At 51.9% G+C, this 23531-nt stretch overlaps 1 protein-coding gene across 2 annotated transcripts in view; it reads right to left on the bottom strand.

The window, feature by feature from the left end:
* SLC4A9 (solute carrier family 4, sodium bicarbonate cotransporter, member 9) overlaps window positions 1-23531 on the bottom strand; it is an 87993-nt gene that overhangs the window by 45775 nt on the left and 18687 nt on the right. For both annotated transcript variants that reach the window (XM_015422324.1, XM_015422325.1), the window contains exons 4-14: window positions 21976-22037; window positions 16900-17057; window positions 14829-14916; window positions 12636-12790; window positions 11099-11215; window positions 8711-8885; window positions 7833-7966; window positions 4898-5169; window positions 3913-3968; window positions 2503-2697; window positions 821-934 (exon numbers count right to left, since the gene is read on the bottom strand). In XM_015422324.1, coding sequence (XP_015277810.1) covers window positions 821-934; window positions 2503-2697; window positions 3913-3968; window positions 4898-5169; window positions 7833-7966; window positions 8711-8885; window positions 11099-11215; window positions 12636-12790; window positions 14829-14916; window positions 16900-17057; window positions 21976-22037 — 1526 coding nt within the window. The remainder of the gene's footprint in view (window positions 1-820; window positions 935-2502; window positions 2698-3912; window positions 3969-4897; window positions 5170-7832; window positions 7967-8710; window positions 8886-11098; window positions 11216-12635; window positions 12791-14828; window positions 14917-16899; window positions 17058-21975; window positions 22038-23531) is intronic.

Genomic DNA, 23531 nt, shown 5'->3' with positions numbered 1-23531 from the left:
TATTCAAAGTTGATATTTTTTATTCCAGTGGAAAAACTTCATGAAGAGACCGAGGTCCCCATGCAACAAGTACAAGTACGAACTTTCTCCGGAAGAAAAATTTTGTGAATGAGGGAGCTTTGAATAGCCATTCTTGAAATGTTGACACTTATTGTTGGAATTTTTGGAAACTCTGAATAGAAAAGACCAGAAACTGACATCTGACGAAGACAAAGGTCGAAACGAACAGTCAGCTCGAGAAAGTTCGTACTTGTACTTGTTGCATGGGGACCTCGGTCTCTTCATGAAGTTTTTCCACTGGAATAAAAAATATCAACTTTGAATATACTGTTAAAATATAAAGAACTTGTTCAGCAATATGTTAATTTTGTACCAACTGGCAAACCAGACACAGACGCAGTATGTTAAAATGCTCTCTATTGAGCAACGATAGGAGGACATCAGTATTTTCTCACTCAAGTTATTTTTCTTTAAAAGTCTGAGAAAAAAGAGCCTCTGCTGGGCCTTCTTCACCAGAGCAGTGGTGTTAGCACTCCAGGTCAAGTTTTGCTCAATGATCACTCCCAAAAACTTAAAAGTAGCCACCCTCTCCACACGTTCTCCTCCAATAAACAGTGGCTGGATGTCCGTTTTGTTCCTCCTATAATCCACTACTAATTCCTTGGTCTTGGTGGAGTTGAGGATCAAATTATTTTCCCTGCACCATGTAAGTCATATGCTCCTCCTACGTGCCTAAAGTCCCGCAGAAATGCAATCTGACACATCCAATGTATCCATTCCCCCCTTAGCAGAATAATACCTGATCTTAAACCAGCCTCACCTTGAACTCACTGGGCACAATGAGTTTGGGAGTCTCCAAACCAAGGACAGCATCAATCCCACAGAAGATGAGGATGGCCAGGATTATGGCAAAATCACCGACAAGCCTCCTAAACTAAGAAACCAGGCCAAAGAATTAGCAGAAGAGCAAAACAAAGTCTGCACACAGCCTCCATCTTGGACAGTCTTTGGACTCTAAACTTTAAAAGAAGTAAAGCAAAGAGAACACAAGAAAATTTAGGGCACCTTCCTTTCTTTTGATAAATGACATATATTTAGCCTTTATGATGGCTTCAGGTGGCAGCTGTGTGAGTTTGTCTGAAGCTCTAGGGATATTTGCAGCAGGCTTTGGGATAAGTAGGGCCCCGCAGGGCTCTTTTTGTAGAAAAAGCCCAGCAGGAACTCATTAGCATAATAGGCCACACCCAACAGCAGGAACTCATTAACATATTAGGCCACACCCCTGACAGCACAGCTCATTGACATATTAGGCCGCACCCCCATGTTACCAGAAGTGTGCTCATCCAGCCACACCCACCTATTGCTTCTTATTCTCTTTACCTTGTTTGTTGTCAAAACCCAGGGCTTTTTGCATGTCAGGCCACACACCCCTAATTGTAGCCAATCTGAATGAGTTTCTGCTGTTGGGTGTGGCCTATTATGCTAATGAGTTCCTGCTGGGCGTGGCCAGCTTGGGAGCCAGCCGGAACTCCGTTCCTGTGCATTCCTTGTGGCCTATTATGCTAATGAGTTCCTGCTGGGCGTGGCCAACTCGGGAGCCAGCCGGAACTCCATTCCTGTGCGTTCCTGCCCAAAAATAGCCCTGAGTAGGGGGTTTTATGAAACAAAGTAAGTGGGCCACAGTAGGTGCGGGAAAGGACTCCAGGAACTGTAAAGCTATGGAGCCCTGCTTTGTGGGAAGTCGCCTGGGTCCTACACAGCCAAGAAGCATTGTGATTTTTTAAGAGAAAAGAGGGATGGAAATACTAAAAACAGGTTCAGCATACGTTTTTAAAGTTGTTGCACCCTTCGCTCCCTTCTCGCGCGGTCCACTCTGCCAAGGTTGGGGTGACGATTTACACTGCGGTGGACCGGAAGGCCTTCTGCTTTACTTGGGGCTCAAACCAAAACCTGGGAGACGAGGCAGCAGGGCAAAGGTGCTAGCCACTTTTCTCCTGTTCCTGCCCGTAATAATTTCTTGCAGCAGCAGCAATAACAGCAACGGTCTTTGGAATGGAGCCCACAGAGCCATTCGGCTAATGGCGGGCCCTTCCCCTGACACAAGACCCTAAACACACGTGCCTCCCACCACAGGAAGGTGCCGCTGTTAGTGGAACAGATCCCATGGGATCCAACCCACTGTGCCTGGCAAAGTGGATCTGCCCCCATGTTGATCATGAAAGAAGTAAAACTGGGCTACACCCAGGCAGTGGAGGGGTCTCTTCCTGTTGGGGATGCAGAAGAATAAGAGTTAACCCAAATAATGGCACAGTGAGGACTGAACGAGTCCGGGAGCCACGATACGGCAACAGCAGGGAAAGGGAAACCAGGCTGTGCAAATTCTGGGCAGTTTTGGGACTGCTTGAGGGATAGATTTTTTTGGGGGGGGGCTTTCCTTACGAGCCCCCGGCTTACAAGCAGGTGACTCAGGACAAGGCAACGGGAGGGGCAAGAGGCACTCACCATTGTGGGGAAATAGCGGCTCGTTTTGAAGCTTTTCAGCATCATGGAGCAGAGGAATGTCCCCACGAACAGAATGAAAGACATGAAGGCGACGTCAGGCACGTAATTGCAGCTCTTGCCCACCAGGTGGCCACCTAGCTGCACACACTCGTCCTTGGTCAGCAGGGACCAGTTCCCTGACTCCAAATCAGCCTGCTGCGAAGAAGGAAGGAAGGAAGCAACAATCAGATTAGCAAGGGAGTCCCCGTCAGACGTGAGGAAGGTGCACCGTGAGCTGTGAATGGACCGCTGGAAACGCCTCCCGAAGGGAAGTCATGGATCCAGGGCTTTTTTTGTACAAAAAGCCCAGCAGGAACTCATTAGCATATTAGGCCACACCCCTTACAGCGCAACCCATTAGCATATTAGGCCACGCCCCATGCCTTCCCTTGGCTTGCCTGGGCACCCCGTGGCTGTGGGGAGCTTAGGCAAGGCCCTCCGATCCTTCCAGGGCCCCCCCTGCCTGCCCACCTTGGAATTGCAGGGGGAGGGTCACTTTCCAGGCCTTCCCTCTGTAGACACGCATGCAGAGGTTTTGGCTGTAGTGGGCATGGCCAACTCTGAAGCCAGCCGGAACTCCGTTCCTGTGCGTTCCTGCCCAAAATGAGCCCTGGATGCTGCAGTGTTGCAGAATGTAGAGACACCCGGTGTAAACCCCCTTGTGCTTGGGCCACTTCCACCCAGTGCCCTGTATGTCACTGTCAGGCACCCCCTCTGCCAGTGGCTGCGCCTCCCATTGCAATTAGATGGACCTTGCCCACTGTGATCCTACTCCCCCCCCCCAATGCTTTGAATCTATGAAAGGGGCTGGTGATGATCTCAGAAACGATAGTAATCAGCAGAAGAGTCATGATGCTGGGCGGGACGGAACAAGCAGGAAAACGCCAAAGGAAGAGCGATGTGGGATATCTGATGAGCCACGAGGCTACGTGTTACCTCCTCTGATATGTGAGAAAGGTGGAGATTCTTTGATGGGAAGCAGAAGAAGCAGAAGCAGAAGCGATTGGATTTATACCCTGCCCTTCACTCGGAGTCTCAGAGCGGCTTACAAACTCCTTTCCCTTCCCCTCCCCACAACAGGCACCCTGTGAGGTGGGTGGGGCTGAGAGAGCTCCTTTGAGGACTGCTCTTGAGAGAACAGCTCTGGGAGAACTTGTGGCCGACCCAAGGTCACACCAGCAGCTGCATGGGGAGGAGTGGGGAATCGAACCCGGTTCTCCCAGATCAGAGTCCGCGCTCCTAACCACGACACCAAACTGGCCCCCAGTCCTTCCCTGGTGGACTTGCATTAACCAGAGCATGCGATAAGAGTGCCAGGCTTTGGTTCCCTCTCATTCACCCCCAGCCCATGAGGGCGATGTGATTTCTTACCTGTCCAAAGCTGCGGGAGGCCGGGAACAGCGTCTCGTTCAGAAGAGAGGAGTTGCCTGCAAGAAACAGCCAAGCCAAGACAACAGGTCTCATACGCATGAAGCTGCCTTATACCGCGTCGGACCACCGGTCCATCGAGGTCAGCAGCTCTCCACAGTCTCCGCAGCTCTCCACGGTCTCAGGCTGAGGTCTTTCACGTCACCTCCTGCCTGGTCCTTTTCACTGGAGATGCCGGGGATTGAACCCGGGACCTTCTGCGTGCCAAGCAGATGCTCTCCCACTGAGGCATGGGCCCTCTCCTCACCCTGAATCTCAGGGTGCTTTTTGACAGAACTGATTCAAATTTCGGAGGATCCCTTGCTGCAATTTGCTGCTGACTTCAGGACCCACGGGACCGGACAGCTCTGTCTGACCTTGCCAACAGCACGGGTCAAGGATAGGCTTTCTTTAGCCTGCCTGGCCTAAAAGGGGCCAGTGCAAGACTAGGCCATCTATATGGAGTCAATCACATGCAGCGTGTTGGGTGTTACAAGTCAAAACACTTCAGTATTTACAGGGTTAATGATGTTTGTTAAGTCACATGTTTGTTTGTAACCAATCTGTTTAGACAATGGAATGCCCGGGAACTTTGGGGCCAATTTGCTAGTCTGATTGGAAACCAAGGTGTCAAGTATTTTAGCATATTGGCTTCTCCTCCCGTTCTTTGTTCTGAGTGAGAAGGAGACGCCATTCGGCTCTTCCCGTTTTACCTTTAGCTGTAAGGATGTAGGCATATTAGCTCTTTGTTATTTTCATATCCTGTGTACCTTTTCCCCATGTTAGGTTTATAGTAAACTTTTATATTTTAATACACACCATGGACTCAGTCTCTTAATACTCTGCTGACTTACTCAATAAGAATCCCTAACACAGCGACATGTTGTCCCTGAAGAGCGGCAACCATTCCGGCCCACCCACCGCCACGGCCCAGGCTGCTTGACCCTACCTCTCTCTGGCCCGCGGCAGGCGCAACCGTACAAGGGGACGTCGCTGATCCTGTAGTCCCAGTTGATGGGGAAGTGTTCCGCCAAGGAGAGCATCTTCTTGACCGCGTCGTAGATGAAGATGAAACTGATGAGGGCGCAGAAGCCTTCCTCCGTGAAGCGAGTGAAATACTGCACCAGGTAGCTGGCTTCGGTCGCCACCAGAATGAGGCCAAAGAAGGCCACCCAGAGCCCGATCCAGAGGCGGAATTCTAAATAGTCAAAGCTGTAATCTCTGCCGGGAAAGAGAGTCCAAAATGGCATCCTTGAGCGGGCTGGCAAGGGGGTTAGGGGCCAGGCATCCCCTCCCATCTCTTTGCCCAAGAATCTTGCAACGTGCGGAGCATGCTAGGGACTCAATCCTACAGCATACGAAAGACTTCATCCTACAGGACTTAATTCCACACAACAGGAGACTGACGGCCAGCAGTCTCCAGTGGTGAATCCCCATAGAGAATTGCCTGGTGGGCGAGGACTGCAATGCTCCCTCTAAGCTGTGGAGTCTTGTGAGCAAAAATTCCACTTCGTGAGCTACCGGCATTAAAGCGATGAGCAGTGATGTGACTACTGCATCAACTAGTTTGCTCTGGAGCCCTCCTTCCTGAGCGAAGAGAAAAATGTGTGAGCCGGAGGCTAAAAGAACTGTGAGCTGGCTCACACTCACTCAGCTTGGAGGGAACACTGGCGAGGAGGTCCCTTGTTGAGGGATTTCCCGGAAGAGGAGCAGGCGTGCAGGCAGATAATTCTAGGGCCAAATTAGATGTGTGACGTTTTCCCAAGAGTTCTCCCCACTCAGCTCTCATACAGTCAGAAGGCAGCTGTCGGTGACTACGTTTCGTGGACCAGAGACCACAACATGAGATGCCTCCTGCATTACCCTCAGTGCTCATTAAATCATCGAAGGAGTAACACTAGAGGGCTGGGCACAGAAAACGCTGGGCGTTTGTGGGCAGCAGCCAAGTAACATCCGGGCTGGGTTTGTGTTCTCCTCTGCCTGCAGGTGCTTAAGCCTGGGGGTGGCCAGAAGCGCGATCAGAGGGGCCCTGTTTGGTGTAGTGGTTAGGGGCGTGGACTCTAATCTGGGAGAACCGGGTTTGATTCCCCACGCCTCCACACGCAGCCGCTGGTGTGACCTTGGGCCAGTCACAAGTTCTCTCAGAGCTGTCCTCTCAAGGGCAGCCCTTGAAAGAGCTCTTTCAGCCCACCTCCCTCATAGGGTGTCTGTTGTGGCCTTTCTTCGCAGTTGCTTCTCAGCTGGGAGTGAGGATAACGTGGGTCGGAACCAAAGAACTGGCTTTGTTAGTTCTGGAGTTTAGATGCTGCTTGTAGTATTTCCCTGCATTCCTGGCAGGAAGTGCCAGTGGAGCCTGAGAGCAAATTGCAGAAGAGGCAACAGTGACTGCTGATTTGCTTGATCCCTACCATGGCTTTCCCTCTGCTCCAGGGATGGTTGTATTATCCAGTTTGGTGTAGCGGTTAAGAGCGCAGACTCTAATCTGGGAGAACTGGGTTTGGTTCCCCACTTCTCCTCCACATACAGCCAGCTGGGTGCCCTTGGGCAAGCCACAGTTCTCTCAGAGCTCTTTCCCTCTCCCTCCTCTCCCTCCTCTCCCTCCTCTCCCTCCTCTCCCTCCTCTCCCTCCTCTCCCTCCTCCTCCTCCTCCTCCTCTTCCTCTTCCTCCTCTTCCTCTTCTTCTTCTTCTTCTCTCTGAAACTCCTTTGGGTAGTGAAGGGCAGGGTATAAATCCAACCTCTTCTTCTTCTCTTAGCCTGTGGCTTGCAGCCTCGGCGCTATGCAAGCCGGCCCAGTGGATCAGGACCACCCAGGACGCGTTTGTTTACTTGTTTCCCTTTCTTTACATTATATTGTTTGAAAACTCCTATAAGCTGCTTTGGGTTGCTTGTGGGGAGAAAGGCGGCCACAAGAAAGGCCCTAAGCAAATAAATAAATAAATAAATAAATAAATAAAACAGCGCCAGGCCCCCCAGTTTGACTCAGGGCCACACAAGGGCAGTGGGTGACTTCATGCTTTCCCTTCGCATCATTTCCCGGAGAGAAATCCACCCCCCGAGAAAAATCTATTGGCCCCTGTGGGGGTGGGGGGATGATTTGCCTGTATTGTTTGCCTGTTGGGGTAACAGCTGTTCAGGGCGAGAGGGCAATTTCTGTACGGGGGGAAAAAGAGCAACGAGAAAGGGTTAACCCCAGCCCACTGCCTCTGCCCTGCGGCCCTGGTTGAAATCAAGGCTGCCCTCCCCCCACGGCTGCTCCTAAAGAAAATTAGAGACATCAGGTGATTGCTCGGATCCCTTCCAGCTGAGCCTATAGGAGAAGTGACCCTGATTGGGGCTGGCATCGGGAGGGGGGGGCTTGCCACGTGCTGGCTGGCTCCGGAGTGTTCCGGAATGGAACTGACAACAGGACCCATTCTGCAGAAGCATTATGGCGGTACTGGGCAGTGGGGAAAGACCCCAACCAGTCGTGTGGGGTGCTACAGTCACACTAGGAGCCAGGAGAAGGAGAACAGGTTTCGAGACCCCACTTTTCTCTCCCTTAAGGCATCTCCCAGCGGCCTACGATCGCCTTCCCCTCCTCTCCCCACCACAGGCTCCTTGTAAAGCAGGTGGGTCTGAGAGAGCTCTGAGAGAACAGTGACTGGCCCAAGCAGGCTCCATGTGGAGGAGGAGTGGGGGAATCAAGCCCCGCTCTCCAGATTGGAGCCCACCCCTCTTAGCTGCTACACCACGAAGGTTCAAGGAAGAGGCTGCACCCGGACAGATCAGCAGGATGAGTTTCGGTAGGATCTTCCTCCTCCCAGAGGTGCCTCTGCCCAAGAACTGTCTGTATTCCTGGGAGAAGTGGAGCACGAGCACAGGCCGCGATGCGGGCGTACTTACTTGCTGAAGGAGAAGAGAAGCCGTTCAAAGACAAGGACAGGCCCGGTGCTGCTCAGGATGGTGAGAGGCTGGCCGGAGCACAGGCAGAAGAAGGCTCCAGCGATGGCAGTGCCAAGGAAGCTCTCCAACACCCCCTATATCATATAGGGAAGAAGGAGGAGGAGGAGGAGAAGGAGAAGAAGAAAGAAGAAGAAAGAAGGAGAAGGAGAAGAAGGAGGAGGAGGAGAAGAAGAAAGAAGAAGAAAGAAGAAGAAAGAAGGAGAAGGAGAAGAAGAAGAAAGAAGAAAGAAGAAGAAAGAAGAAGAAAGAAGGAGAAGGAGAAGAAGAAGGAGGAGGAGGAGAAGAAGAAGGAGGAGAAGAAGAAGGAGAAGAAGGAGGTGAAGGAGGAGGAGGAGGAGGAGAAGAGGAGGAGGAGGAGATTGGATTTATACCCCACCCTTCACTCAGAGTCTCAGAGTGGCTTACAGTCTCCTTTCCCTTCCGCTCCCCACCACAGACACCCTGTGAGGTAGGTGGGGCTGAGAGAGCTCCGAGAGACCTGCTCTTGAGAGAACAGCTCTGAGAAGACTGTGAGTGGCCCAAGGTCACCCAGCAGCTGCATGTGGAGGAGTCGGGAATCAAAGCCGGTCCTCCCAGATTAGAGTCCGTACTCCTGACCACTACACCGAACTGGCTCTCACACAGCTCTGGTTGCCAGGATTCCTTTGGCTGGGGCAATCTGCCCCCCCCCCCGCCCCCAGTAGCAAGCCTGCCTGGGGCTGCCAGAGTGGCCTGCCCTCCCGCTGTCAGCCAGTGTGCTGAGGCAGCCCTCTTTGGGGAAAAGGAGCCGTGGAGGGGAGTAAGGCTTTTCCCAGCCCCAGCAGGACCCTTGCACAGACCTGCATGTTATCCGTCGCGTCGCCCAGCATCCCCCCAAAGGTGATGGCATTGGTGACGGTGGCCAGGTAGATGTAGAGAGCGGCCGAAAAGCACTGGAGGTTCAACACATCGTAGAAATCGCTGCAGTACCAGGGCGCTTTCCGTTGGATATCCTTGATTAACCCCCCGAAGAGTCTGCGAGAGAAAGGGAATCCCGCTGGGTTAGGGCTCCTGGGGACGTAGTTTCCTTCGGAAGCTGCACCCTGCCCCAAAACCCTTAGGGAAAGGCCGAGCCGGAACTGAACCCGCCTGATACACAAGCCCGAGTGCGGCTCCAGCGCACAACTACCACTGTGGTGTCTCCGTATCTGCTCGCTTCCCTACTTTGGAGGTCTAGGATAGCCTCTCTCTCCAGTTCTATCAGGCAGTGTTCCCTCTAAGCTGAGTGAGTGTGAGCTAGCTCACAGTGTTTTAGCCTCCAGCTCACAAATTTCTGTCTTCGCTCAGGAAGGACGGCTCCAGAGCAAACTGACTGATGCAGTAGCCAAACAGTTTGCTCAGAACTTTTATGCCAGTAGCTCACAAAGTAGAATTTTTGCTCACAACATTCCACAGCTTAGAGGGAGCATTGCTATCAGGTATTTTTTAATAATATTTGATGGACCAGTGATTGTGATGCCGACAAGGTGCTGTCTGACTGTTTGAACAGAATGTAAACCTGCACTTCGATGTTTTGCTTGGTTGACACCTGTTTTTGATCATATTTCATACCAATATTTATATAACAGGATAGAAAAATTTAAAAAATAAAAATAAAAAGCACAACATTGATTTACCTTGAACATACATCCATTATAGAAGAAGATGAAGAGAAGAGATTGGATTTATACCCCGCCTTTCACTACCCAAAGGGGTCTCAGAGCGGCTTACAAACTCCTTTCCCTTCCCCTCCCCACAACAGACACCCTGTGAGGTCGGTGGGGCTGAGAGAGCTCTTGACAGAAACTGCTCTTATCAGAACTACGGCTTGCCCAAGGTCATCCAGCCAGGTGCAAGTGGAGGCGTGGGGAATCAAACCCGGTTCTCCCAGATTAGAGTCCGCGCACTGAACCACTACACCCAACTGGCTGTAAAGGTAAAGGTAAAGGTCTCCCTTGCTCGAAAGCCAGTCGAGTCCGACTCTAGGGTTGCGGTGCTCATCTCCGTTTCAAAGCCGAAGAGCCAGCGCTGTCCGAAGATGTTTCCGTGGTCATGTGGCCGGCGTGACTAAACACCAAGGCGCACGGAACGCTGTGACCTTCCCACCAAAGTGGTCCCTGTTTATCTACTTGCCATTTCTTGCTTTCGAACTGCTAGGTTGGGAGGAGCTGGAGCCAGAGACAGGAGCTCACTCTGTCATGCGGCGCACTCGGGTCTCGAACTGCTGAACTACCGACCTTCCACAGCCTGTAGTTCAGCGCCTTAGCCACTTGAGCCACCGCAGCTCCTTTCAAACCGGCTAGACACAGTGCTATACACTTTTGCATAACCTCCAGGTGGGGCCTGGTTATCTCAAGGAATTATAACTGATCTCCGGATGACAGAGACCCGTTCCCCTGGAGGAAACGGCAGTTCTGGAGGGGGGGCTCTATGGCGTTACACCCTGCTGAGGTCCCTTCCCCCCTCCCCATATCCTGCCCTCCCCAGGTCGAATCTCCAGGAATGTTTCAACCTGTCGTTGGCGACCTACCTATCATCTCCTGGGCCGCACCACTGCTGGCTGAGTCCCAGCAGATTCCCCAAAGGCCTCAGGCAGGGCTTGACTGGGATCCAGCCAGTGGAGGTCCAGCCCAGGAGGCGATGCCCCCTAGCCAGCGCCCACGGCCCTGATGCCTAAGGGCCAACCGAGCCCTAATGGAGCATCGATGCCCTTCGCATTGGGCACTCTCAGGCATCTGCTTAGGTGGCCAGGCCAGTGTCAGCTACGCTGCCACGAGTGTGGAGATATTTTCTAATTGCTTTGCATTCCTTCCCATGCGCATAATTGCTTCAAAGCTGTAACGCTGATCTTTGATGTTGTACTGGTGGAGAATGTGGTGTCTATCGTCCGTGGGAGCTTCTCCGTTCCCAGCTCCACAGCCGTTAGAGAGTCCAGCAGTCTCCCGTGCGCGGGAGCCCACTTAATTGGTTATTGCTATGGGGTGTGTGTGTGCATACGAATGCCCTATATCCTATTATGCGCACAGGTATCCCGCCATTCCTAACAGTGTTCGTGTTCTTGCATCTGTGGCTTCTCAATAAAAGTAAAACCTTCCTGGAAGCGTGTGCCTCGTTGTTTAGCTGTGGGTCCTGACAGCCAGAGAGCCTACCCCGGAGTGCACCCCACAACCTTCCGCCCTGCTCCAGCCGACTGTCTCTATGAACTTTACCTTCCTGTCCTCTTCAGCTCCTCACTGGCGAGCTGGGGCCCGTGGAGATGGCGCTCTTCCATGGCAGACACGTTCCCGTTAGAATGCGGGCTCCATTCCCGGAAGTGCATGGAGATCCTGCGAGGGGGAGAAGGAATGTTTCCAGGGGGCTGCGGGAACTTGGCCACTGTTGAGGCTCAGCCTTGTTCTCCATCCCCGCCTGCCACTGGCCGGCTCCAGTTATTCCCCCCCCCCCAGTCCTCCACAGGCTTCTGCTCCCTCAGACCACAATGCCGATAGCACGACATTTTACAAAGTCCACATTGTCTCTGTGGTGGTCAGTGGCAGCAGTGTTGTTGCAGAGAGACTGCTGTTCCGCCCCCCCCCCAATGGAAATAAACAAGTGCACGGAGCCCTGCAGGATCTGTAGGAATGCTTGCCTGCCTCCAAAAAGCAACAGGGCTGCACGGTGGAGTGGAGGGGCTGGTCTTCCACCAGCGAGAAGCAGGGGTCGTTTTGTAGAAAAAGAGCTAGGGGAACTCATTAGCATAACTCATTAGCATATGCCACACCCCCTGACATCACCGGAAGTGTGTCATAAGGCTACACACCCCGTCCCCAATGGTCCCGGCCACCACCGGCGGCCTTGCAGCTCCATTGTCGAGCCCCATGAGGGGCCCGGCGGTGGACCCGCAAGGCCGGCGGGAGGGCAAGGAAGCCACGCAGAGGCCCTCCCTGGCCCCAGGCAGGCAGGGCTGGGGAGAGGCAGGGAGGAAGCAACTTACCCTCCCTCTTCTCCTGCCTCCTCCTGGCTGAATGAGGGCCGGAAGCGGGGCGGCCGGAAGCAGGGGGTGGGGCTTCGTCATGTGCCCCGCCCCCCGTACCTCACCCGGGGGAACTGCGATCCCCCGCGATCCCCCCCGAAATGACCTCTGGCGAGAAGTAAAGAGAAGCAGAACAGTCTCCAGCTCAGAGGACGGGTGGCTGACAGCGGGGCCAGACAGTGACTCAAGTGCTGTCAAAGGAGCATGATTCCATTTCCCCAGTTGTGTTTTTCTCCCTGCCATTTAAGTTCTCTGGCGCGCAAAACAATCACATGTTCCCAGCACTAAATATAGCTTCTGGGATGCTGGAGAAATGCAATATCCAGCCAGTGGATGTGCCAGCAGATGAAAATCTCTGGCTCCTCCAACACAGATGACAGAGAGGAGGAGTTGGAGGAGCTGGTTTTATACCCTGCCCTTCACTACTTAAAGGAGTCTTGGAGTGGCTTGCAATCACCTTCCCTTTCTCTCCCCACAGCAGGCACCCTGTGAGGTAGGTGGGGCTGAGAGAGCTCTGAGAGAACGGTGACTGACCCAAGGTCACCCAGCTGGCTGCATGTGGAGGAGTGGGGAATCAAACCCGGTTCTCCAGATTAGAGTCTGCCGCTCTTAGCCGCTACACCACACTGGCTCTCTCTATGCCAAACTGGGGTTCTATTGCCCCGATCTCATCAGATTCACCAGCATTTGATCTGAGCTTCTCTCCCCCACCCCCTGCTCTTCTTTGCACGTACCTCTTCTGCGGGGAGGGCAAGCATTTGGGGGGAGCAATGCGAATGGTTGGGTCCCATTTGCCTGGCGGGAGGATGGTCAGTTCATCCAGAAACTCATCGATTCCGGCAACGAGATCTTCGGTGCTTTGTGCCTTCCGGGCAACGCGCTGGAAGAGCTGGGAGAGGAAAGCTGCGGTGTTAGTCTCAGCCCGGCCTCCTCTAGAACAGCGGTTCCCTATGTTTTATGCAAGGCGACCCACAAGTCCAATTGTGTTGTTTTTTTGGCACCCTGGGCAAACGATGACTTGGGCACCCATCTATAGTCCAGCATTCCATTTTCTACAGTGGCGAACCAGATGTTTTTGAGAAACCAACAAACATCATGCGGCAGGGGCAGCTGCCTCCGGTCCAATGTTCCCTCTAAGCCTGTGGGGTCCTGTGAGCAAAAATTCTACTTTGTGAGCTTCAGGCCTTAAAGTTGTGAGCGAGCCATTTGGCTGCCACATCAATCATTTTGCTCTGGAGCCCTCCTTCCTGAGCGAAGACAAAAATGTGTGGGCTGGAGGCTAAAAAACTGCGAGCTGGCTCACACTCACTCAGCTTACAGGGAACACCAGTCCCACTATAACGCCCAAGCAAGTGGCACTCCGACATACACAGCCTTTGCACATGGGGGTTACATTCCAGCCGCTGACCACCCGCTCCTTCTCCATTACCCCCTCTCGTCCCCTCTAAGATTCTCACTCACTCTAGCGACCACCAGGACACATTTTTACGTGATCAACATGTATATGCAGTGAAGAAAAAATATTAATTAATGTATGACATAGAAGATAGAGTTTCCAGGGTCAGCTCTTGGTTTCCAAAATGCAAAAGAGAGCAATGGAGACGGCAGGAGCAGCCATTAGGGAGGGCTGGTCCGTGACCCACTTTCAGAGGACGCGTGACCCACTTTTGGGTCCCTCCCAACCCACAGGTTGGGAAACACTGCTCTAGAATAATCAGTGCATCCTGCCGTCCAGAAGAACACATCCAGGAAAACCATTTCGCTTTATTTGTATTGCAAAACAGACATATGCCCTAAAATGCCAAATATACCACCCGGAATGACTTGTTGTACCCTAGAAATAGGTTTGCCACCTTTTAACCCAGTAAAGTATGGACAATTCCAGCCATTTGCTGTAACAAAGAGGCAAAGTTCTTAGATCCAGAGGCGTTAGCTGTGTTAGTCTGTTGCTGCAAAATCCAAAAAAAAAGCCCAGTAGCACCTTTAAGACAAACAAACTTTATAGTAGCATAAGCTTTTGAGAAACATAGGCCCCGTTCTCACAGAGGATTTGCCGTGCTAAAGGCAAGGATGTCAGGCGGATTTTCGGGGCACGATCACACCGCAACATCTGGGAAGCGTAGCGCACCCGTGGCCAACCCGTGGCATCCTGCTGAAGATATGCAGAAAAAAACTACCTCGGAAAGTGGACTAGTATCCAGAAAACGCGGGGCAGGGGTGGGCGTCTGATTACGGGAGCGCTAGTATCCCATGGCATCTGGCGCCCGTCGATGTCCGTTGCAAACTGGATGTTTTTCATAAGCACATGCGCACAAACACATAACTGAAAGGAATGCTGCTCCGCGGAACTCCGCATGTGCACAAACGCGAAACGCTTGCTACGCCGCTTCTTTGCCACGCTCTAGCATCGCCGTGTGATCACCAGCTAACAGCCTAAGCACAAAGACTCGGGGGACCGTGTGATCGGGCTACTGCGCTTTATTTTGCTCCGGGGCAAACAGCCACGCCTCCACCCCGCGTTATCTAGCCACTGATGGACCTCTGCTCCATATGTTTATCCAGTTCCCTCTTGAAGCCGTCCATGCTTGTAGTTGCCACCACCTCCTGGGCAGGGAATTCCATGTGTTAACCACTCTTTGGGTGAAGAAATACTTCCTTTTATCCGTTCTAACCCGACTGCTCAGCGATTTCCTTGAGTGCCCACGAGTTCTTGCATTGTGAGAAAGGGAGAAAAGTACCTCTTTCTCAACCTGCTTTATCCCACGCATAATCTTATTAACCTCGATCATGTCACCCCTCAGCCATCGTTTCTCCATACTAAAGAGCCCCAAGCACTTTAATCTTTCTTCATAGGGAAAGTGTTCCAACCCTTTGATCATTCTCGTTGCCCTTTTCTGCATTTCCACATGCCCTACCACCAAACTCACCTCATCTGTCAGGAGAGTGGCCACAGCTCTGCCGATTTCATGGTAGGCCTTCACTTTGACTCTGGGGCCCAACAGAATAAAGAGGAACCTAGAGAAAGCCACACAGACACAATGAGTTGGCCCCACAACTCCATCTGCTCCCATCTGGAACAAGCATCACGCTATGGAAAAAGTGCATGCAAAGAGGGTAGAATTCTGCCTGCCTTGCAAGAGCCCATGCTGTGCTAGATCAGCAGTCGTTTTGCCAGGATCCTCGGACTGAGCTGGTCTCATTGGCAGGAGCAGGATGGAATCTCCTGCCCTGGAGCACACTAGGATTGCCAGCTCTCTGGCTTATAGGGCTGCAAGGCCTCCTGACTGCAACTGCTCAAATCTGCCACTGCTTAGAGTGGCAGTGGAAGGAAAAAAGGCTTTTAAATTTGGCATCTTCTGCCTGGCTATGTCACCTCTGGGGAAAAACAGGAAGTGATGTAGGATAGCTTCAGGAATCGCCGGAACCTTATGGTAAAATCATAAGAGTTTCTGGCGATTCCTAGACGGGGTTCCTCCTGGGAATGACGTCACACCGTGCATGGCACTGGCTTTTTCCCCTCTCCCTGCTGCTTGGAGTGGCAGCGAGCAGCAGGTGTTTTGTTCAGTGGCAGAATTTATAGGTGCAATAATTAAATACCAGGGAAATAATACTAAGTAAGGTCTTTTTATTTTAATTTCTGCTTAAGGCGATAGCTGTATGAGCAGTGATAAACAGACAGACAGACAGATAGATAGACAGACAGACAGATGATAGATAGATAGACAGACAGATGATAGAAGATAGATAGATAGATAGATAGATAGATAGATAGATAGATAGATAGATAGATAGATGATAGAGACAGACAGACAGACAGACAGACAGACAGACAGACAGACGATAGAAGATAGAAAGAAGATAGAAGATAGTAGATAGATGATAGATAGACAGATGATAGAAAGAAGATAGAAGATAGTAGATAGATGATAGACAAACAGATGATAGAAAGATAGATAGAGGATAGATAGATGATAGACAGACAGATGATAGAAGATAGAAAGATAGAAGATAGTAGATAGATAGATGATTGATAGACAGACAAATAGACAGACAGACAGATGATAGAAGACAGAAAGATAGATAGAAGATAGTAGGTAGATAGATAGACAGACAGACAGATGATAGAAAGATAGAAGATAGATAGATAGATGATAGATAGATGATAGGCAGACAGACAGACAGATGATAGAAGACAGACAGACAGACAGTGTTTCTGACAGGAGGCCTAGCAACTTTAAGTTCACTCTCTGAAGCTGCTGTTTTCTCCAGGGCAACTGATCTCTCTTGTTTGGACATAAGTTGTAATTCTGAGAGATCTCAAGGCCGCACCTGGAAGCTGGCAACCCTAACATAGGGCTTCATGTATAGGGCACACGTTTCCCAGGAAGGGAGGGAGGTTAGTGGGGTAGATTGCTGTAGAGTCCACTGCCCCCCAGTCCTGTCAACAGACATGGTCTCTGGGAGTTCCATGCAAGCAGAACTTGATTCTCAGATGGGGGGTGGGGAGAGAGGAGAGGGTTAAGCCCTCCCCCCGACACCTAATCTGAAATGCCTCCAAGGAGTCAGCCCTGTTGGGGCAACTTATGTGCAGCCGATCGGAACATATAATTTCTCCAGTGGGGCAAACAGTGGCTCCCTGGAGCTATTCAGGTTGGAAAAATAGTGCGTAGAAGAAGGCTTAAGCCCCAAGTTTCCTATCCAAATTGGGTCCCCCCACATGCCTGGGAAAGGGGTTCCAAACAAAAACCACCCAGATGAACCTCAGTTGCTATGTCAGAAGGCCCCCACATGTTAATGCTGGGTGTCCAGGACTAGACTGACCCCCCTTCCTGCCCTGAGACAGCTTTTGTGGCTGTCCCACAGTGTGTGTCATTGTGGGTCTGAGCACTGAAGACTGCATTAGTTTCCAGTGGCAGCTCAGAGCTGAGAACTACGGGCAGGAACTTCTGTTACATGCCAGACATTCTTGTCACATGACCCTGCTTGCCCATTTGTTACCTGCTAGGAAAAGCAACCTCCGTCAAGCCCCCAAGGAACACAGCATCCTCCAAACGCACAAAGGCAATGAAAGGCTTCTCCAAGAAGCTGGCTTCCCCTACAAGAATGTTGGCCACTTCCGTCCCAGCTGGAATCTTCTTCTTAAAGCGGTTTTTCAGCTGCAAATGAAACAATGCAGAACTGGCAATCCACGGTCCCAGAAATGAAAGAAGATGTGAATGGATGGGGGACAAAATTTCCTGGGGCAGGTTGCTCTGGGAGACCAAGAGGCCATTCTGTCCACCTGGCTCATATGGCTCTCAGTTGTCACAACACCCGTAATCTCTGAGATTTAGCAATAGCTGGAAGCCTCTGTAGGTTCCTTCCTATCCTCTGTAGGACCTGGAATTCACAGCACGTGCTCCTCTGCAGCCAAGGGGAACTTGCTCTCGGCCCCGGTCACACGAGCGGGATAATCCGCAGGTGAAGGGAGGCTTTTAGAGCCGGAGCAAAATGACGCGTGGTAGCACGATCAGACCGTCCCCCAAGGCTCCGTGCTCAGGCCTTTGGCAGCCGATCACACGAAGCCAGGCAAAACGGCAGTAACACGCTTGTGCACATGCATGGGACGCCGATGGGCGCTGGCTGCGACAGGTGACCAGTGCTGCCTGATCAGACGCCCACACGCGCCGCACGTTTTCCGGAAGATACTGCATGGTTCCCCATATCTTTTAACTCCACTTTTTCGGGCCGAAGCTACAGATTGGAGACGGGCGCGCCACGCTTCCCAGATGTTGAGGTATGATCGCGCCCATTTAATCCGCAGGCAAGCCCTCCCTCTCGTGAGGCAAATTCTCCGTGTGACCGGGGCCCTCGTTTACAACAAAAGTCTAAAAGTGGGTGACTATTTCCTCCTCTGCTTCATTCAGAATTAGTGCGGTTCCTCTCTCCCTCCTGTGTATGTGTGTGTATTTCCCTTTGGGTTGTCAACTCCGGGTTTGGAAAATACCAGGAGATGTTGGAGGTGGAGTCTGGGGAGGGAGGGTTTGGGGGAGGGGCAGGACCTCAGGGTGGTATAACGCCATACAGTCCACCCTCCGAAGCAGCCATTTTCTCCAGGGGAACCGATCTCTGTCGCTTGGTGATAAATTCTAATCCCAGGGGAATCTCCAGGCCCCACCTGGAGGCTGGCATAGGACTGCCAAGTGGGGGCAGGGGGCGGGTAAACCCCTGTTTCAGAGGCCCGATTTCCGCCGCTGCGGAATCAGGCCCCGGGGGGAACTCCGCCCCCCGAAGCGCAGCGTGGCTGCGTCACTCTATGGTTTTCCCTCCGACGATCGGGGCCATGCCTTCAACGTGATCGACGTCGCGTGTCACTTCCGGTGATGTGCTGGCGGCGCGCATGCGCACATCAACGGACGGCTCCCAGAGCCCGGCAAGGCTCCCCTGCCGGTAAGACAAATTGACTTGGCAACCCTAGGCTGGCAGCCCACGTTTCCATCTTCTTTCCTATGTGGGCAGAAGGAATGTTTCTCAGAGGGCCTGTCGGGGCTTTCAGCAGCCCTGAGCACCGGGGCTTCTACAGCGGAGAAAGCACCCTTTTCCACCACTTATTTTTGGTAGGGTGCATGAGCAAGCACGTGTCATGGTGACAGTCTCCGACTAAGATCTGGGAGAACCAGGTTTGAATCCCACTCAGCCATGGAAACTTGCTGACCTGGGCCTAGTCTGGGGCTGCCAGGTCCACCTGGCCACCTGTGTGGGGCAGGGAGGGGTAAGGTTGCCAGCTCCAGGTTGGGAAAGTCCAGGTGATTTGGGGGCACAGCCTGGGAAGGAAAGAGTTTGATGAAGGGAGGGACTTCAGTGGTGTCTTAAGCCAGCCCTCCAAAGCAGCCATTTCTTGATCTCCATAGTCTGGGGATGAGCTGTAATTCCAGAGGATACCCAAGTCCTACCTGGTATCCCTAGGCTAGTCGCATGCTGTCAGCTTAACTGACCTCACAACTGGACTCAAAATTTGTTCTACAACCTCACAGTGTTCCTGTGAGGATAAAATGGAGGAGATGAGAACGAGGTGAGGTGTTTTGGGTCCCTCAGTGGGGAGAGACATTGTGTACAACTGCAATGAATCCTCAGTGGAATAGCCCATCCTCATGTCATGGAGAGCTCAGCCTTGTGGAGCAGCTCTCCTGCGTGCCTCTGGGGTGAGGAACCGAGGAGTGCTACTGGAAAGCAGGGAGGAAGGGTTAAGAAGTCGGGTGGCATTCCAGCAGAGCTCCGCTCGTACGCCACACTTGTGGTGGGGTGAAGGATGCCAACCTCCAGGGTGTTCTAGTAACAAATATATATACACTGCAAAAACCTTTTAACAAACTAATGTGTTCTATTTATGGTCACCATTAGTAAAGTGCATAGTGTATCATTATTTCATCCTAGTCAGGTATAAATATTCATTACATTCAATAAGCAATAACATTCAGTACATACAGATTTCTAACTACCAGACAATTTTGCATCAGTGTTTTAAAAGTCAAGCCCCAACGGGAGTTTCCAGAATTATAAACCCGCTTCTCCTTGCATGAAGTCTTCCAAAAGGGGACAGTTGTATGAATGCTTTTTGGCGGTCCTACAAAAGACACATTGTGCAGCTAACATTCATGGACAGAGTACTCCTGTCATTCTCAAAGTTGCAACTCCCGTTGGGGCTTGACTTTTAAAACACTGATGCAAAATTGTCTGGTAGTTAGAAATCTGTATGTACTGAATGTTATTGCTTATTGAATGTAATGAATATTTATACCTGACTAGGATGAAATAATGATACACTCAGTGGTCATTTTGTAGAAAAAGAAGTGCAGGAGCTCATTAGCATAACCCATTAGCATAGCTCCTTTGCATATGCCACACCCCCTGACATCACCGGAAGTGTGTCAGAAGGCAACACCCACCGCTCAGCCTCCACTGGACTCTTTTGGATTGCTAGCTCTTGGGGGAGGGGGAACGTGCAGATCTGCCCTCACAGAGGAGGGAGAGCTTGTACCTGAATAAAACTTGGTCTTAAAGGTGCCACTGGACTGTCTTGGATGGGGGAGCTGGGTGGGGGGCTCTGCAACTTACCTGGCTGCTTCTTGCTCTGACTGAGGGCTGCTGGGAGCAGGAGGTGGGGCTTGTTCCATGTGCCGGCCCCCTGGGCTCTTTACTGCTGGAGCTCTGCTCCTGTGCGCTCCTGCAGGAAATAACCCCTGGATACACTATGCACTTTACTAAATGGTGACCATAAATAGAACACATTAGTTTGTTAAAAGGTTTTTGCAGTGCCTATTTATTTGTTACTAGACTCTCCTAACACTGCAGCTCGGGTTGCTTCAACCTCCAGGGGGTGGCTGGAGATCTCCTGGGATCACAACCGATCTCGAGGCGACAGAGATTGGTTCACCTGGAGAAAATGGCCGCTTCGGAAGGTGGGCTCTACGGCATTATCCCACATTGAAGTCCCTCCCCTCCCCAAACCCCGCCCTCCTCAGGTTCCACCCTCAAAATCTCCAGGTATTTCTCAACCTGGAGCTGACAGTCCTAGGTGGGGTGGAGCTCCGTCTTGATTTTCGGGGGCTCTGGCCAGAAAGGTCTGCTTCTGCTGTCTGCTTTGGACCGGAGGGACCTTTGTAGGCTACAATGCCTTACAGTCAACCGTCCAAAGCTGACAGTTTCTCCAGGGGAACTGATCTGTATAGTCTGGGGATCAGTTGTAATTCTGGAAGATCTCCAGGACTGACGTGGAGATCGGCAAGCGTCGTTGCATGCCTGTTGTAAAATAGTCAAAAATTGTTTAATACTCAGACTATTTGATGGATCTTGCTCTATTGGAAAGAAGAGATTTCTTTGCTTTTTAAAAATACTTTATTCTAAGGGAAAAGGGTTCAGGGGATTACTACAAATCAACATAACACTAAGAGCTACATTTCTATGCTGCCTACAGACAAGACAAGCACACACGTAATGGAGGAGTTCTCCTTCTTCTTGACCCCTAGAAAGGAAGTCATCTGAAACAAATGGCCAATCTGCATCACAGTAGAAGTTACTTTTCCCGGGCTAATCCCCCATTGGCTTAGTGCCAGGTATCCCTTCCAGGTCAGTCTAAACAATAGCAAACTAGGAATACAAGTTAACCCTATAATGACTGAATCAGACCTTGTAAACACATACATTTCCAACAATGCCTTGGTGAAACGGATACCTTTGCCTTTTACAAAGTCCCACCTAATCTTTAGAGCTGACTTTACTAAGCCATGAGAAGACTGGATAGGGTCGCCAGCCTCCAGGTGGGGACTGGAGATCTCCCGCTTTTACAGCTGGTCTCCAGCTGACAGAGATCAGCTCCCCTGGAGAAAATGGCTGCTTTGGAGGGTGGACTCTGTGGCACTGTACCATGCTGAGGCCCCTCCCCTCCCCAAACCCCGGCCTCGCCTGGATCCACCCCCAAAGTCTCCAGGTATTTTCCAACCCGGACCTGGCAACCCTAAGACTGGGAAACTTTTAAAGAGGAGTCCTCGTGGGAGACGACGACAGATAGGGCGGCCAACCTCCAAGTGGTGGCCAGAGATCGCCTGGGATTGCTACTGGTCTCCAGGCAACAGAGATCAGATCGCCTGGAGAAAATGGCCACTTTGGAAGGTGGACTCTGTGGCATCATAGCCCAACGAAGTCCCTCCCCTCCCCAATCCCCACCATCAGGGGTCATCTCCTGCAGGAGCGCACAGGAGCGGACAGATCTGCATGCCCCCCCCCCTCCAATAGCCAGCAATCCAAAAGAGTCCAGTGGAGCCTGAGCGGTGGGTGTTGCCTTCTGACACACTTCCGGTGACGTCAGGGGGTGTGGCACATGCAAATAAGTTATGCTGATGAGCTCCTGCACCTCTTTTTCTACGAAATGACCCCTGCCCACCATCCTCAGGTTCCACCCCCCCCCCCAAACCTCCAGGTATTTCCCAACCCAGAGCTGGCAACCCCATTCAGGGAGCACCTGGCAGGTACAGACCCTTGCAAGCGTTTTTCATCCCCACCCCTCCTCTTTGCCTACATCTAACAAATCTTACTTACCTGTTCCTTAGCGGGCATCTCCAAAACTTCACCCCCTGGATCTGAGTGGCCACTGGCTTTGTCTGCAACGGAAATGGAGGGAAGATGAATCCTTCTGAACACCAAGGGCCCCCCCCCCCCAATTGGCCTTGTGGGTTCATTTGTTCTCTAAGCCCCAGTATTTACAAAGTGGAGGAGCTGCTTATCAACTGGCTCTTCAAAGAGGCAGGAAGATCAAAAGTTGTCTTCTGCCAGACACTGCAGGATTGCTTTTGTTGGATGGAACAGACTGGGCCACATCACTTAATGCCAGTGCCAGGGGTCATTTCCTGCAGGAGTGCACAGGAGTGGAGCTCCGGCAGTAAAGAGCCCAGGGGGCGGGCACATGCAACAAGCCCCACCCCCTGCTCCCAGCAGCCCTCAGTCAGAGCAAGAAGCAGCCAAATAAGTTGCAGAGCCCCCCGGTCCAAAACAGCCCAGTGGCACCTTTAAGACCAGGTTTTATTCAGGTACAAGCTCTCCCTCCTCTGCGAGGACAGATCTGCACGTTTCCCCCCCCCCCAATAGCTAGCAATCCAAAACAGTCCAGTGGAGCCTGAGCGGTGGGTGTTGCCTTCTGACACACTTCCAGTGATGTCAGGGGGTGTGGCGTATGCAAATAAGTTATGCTCATGAGTTATGCTAATGAGCTCCTGCACCTCTTTTTCTATGAAATGACCCCTGGCCAGTGCAGACATTGGGGTCTCGGGGGGAGGGCAGCAGAGAGTCAACAAAGGCTCGACAGGATGCTTCCTGACCTCTCCCCTTTGTCCACTCCTGCGGCTGTCCCTTTGTTACCAGGAACGATTCCTTCCCGCTAGCCACTTCCCTTCCCTTTCTCTCTCCCTGGCCAAATCTGCACTTGTCTTTCCAGCCGCTGTGCCAACGATCGTGCATTGTCTCAAAAAAAAAGTCACACCAGGTGCAAAGGTGGCTCGCCCAAAATATGGCAAGGAGGTGGTCTGGGACGACTCCTGGCGTTGGCCTATTTCTGCACTCGGAGTTTGCCCTTGCCACAAAAAGTGTAAATCGTTAATAAAGTGCCCCGTTGTTTGTCTCTCTTTATCCACCACTGGAAGGCTGGAAGGCTTTCTACAATCCCTCCGCACTCTAAGCTTAGATAGACAACCGGAATCCTTTGCACCGCCTTTCCTATCTTGTCTGGAACTCTCTGCAACAACAAAGAACTATTTCTTTTCAAAGTAACAAGCCTCAGGATGAACTTGACTACCTGGTAGGGCTGCCAACATCCAGGTGCGGCCTGGAGACGTCCAAGGATGACAACGGGTCTCCAGAGGACAGAGATCAGTTGCCCTGGAGAAAAGGGCTGCTCTGGAGGGCGGCACTATGCTCCACTGAAGCCCCTCCCTTCGTCAGCCCCTTTCCTGCCCAGGCTCCGCCTCCAAATCCTCAGGGATTTCCAGACCAGGAGGCGGCAGCCCTGCCACTTGTTCTGCTACTGTTACATCCATCCCACAAGGGATGCCAGCCTCCAGGTGGGACCTGGGGATCCCCCAGAATTGCAGCTCATCTCCAGA

The sequence above is a fragment of the Gekko japonicus genome, unplaced genomic scaffold (genome assembly GCF_001447785.1).
Source record: "Gekko japonicus isolate JY-2015 unplaced genomic scaffold, Gekko_japonicus_V1.1 scaffold738, whole genome shotgun sequence".
NCBI classification, from domain to species: domain Eukaryota; kingdom Metazoa; phylum Chordata; class Lepidosauria; order Squamata; family Gekkonidae; genus Gekko; species Gekko japonicus.
This window is presented reverse-complemented; position numbering and strand designations above follow the sequence as displayed.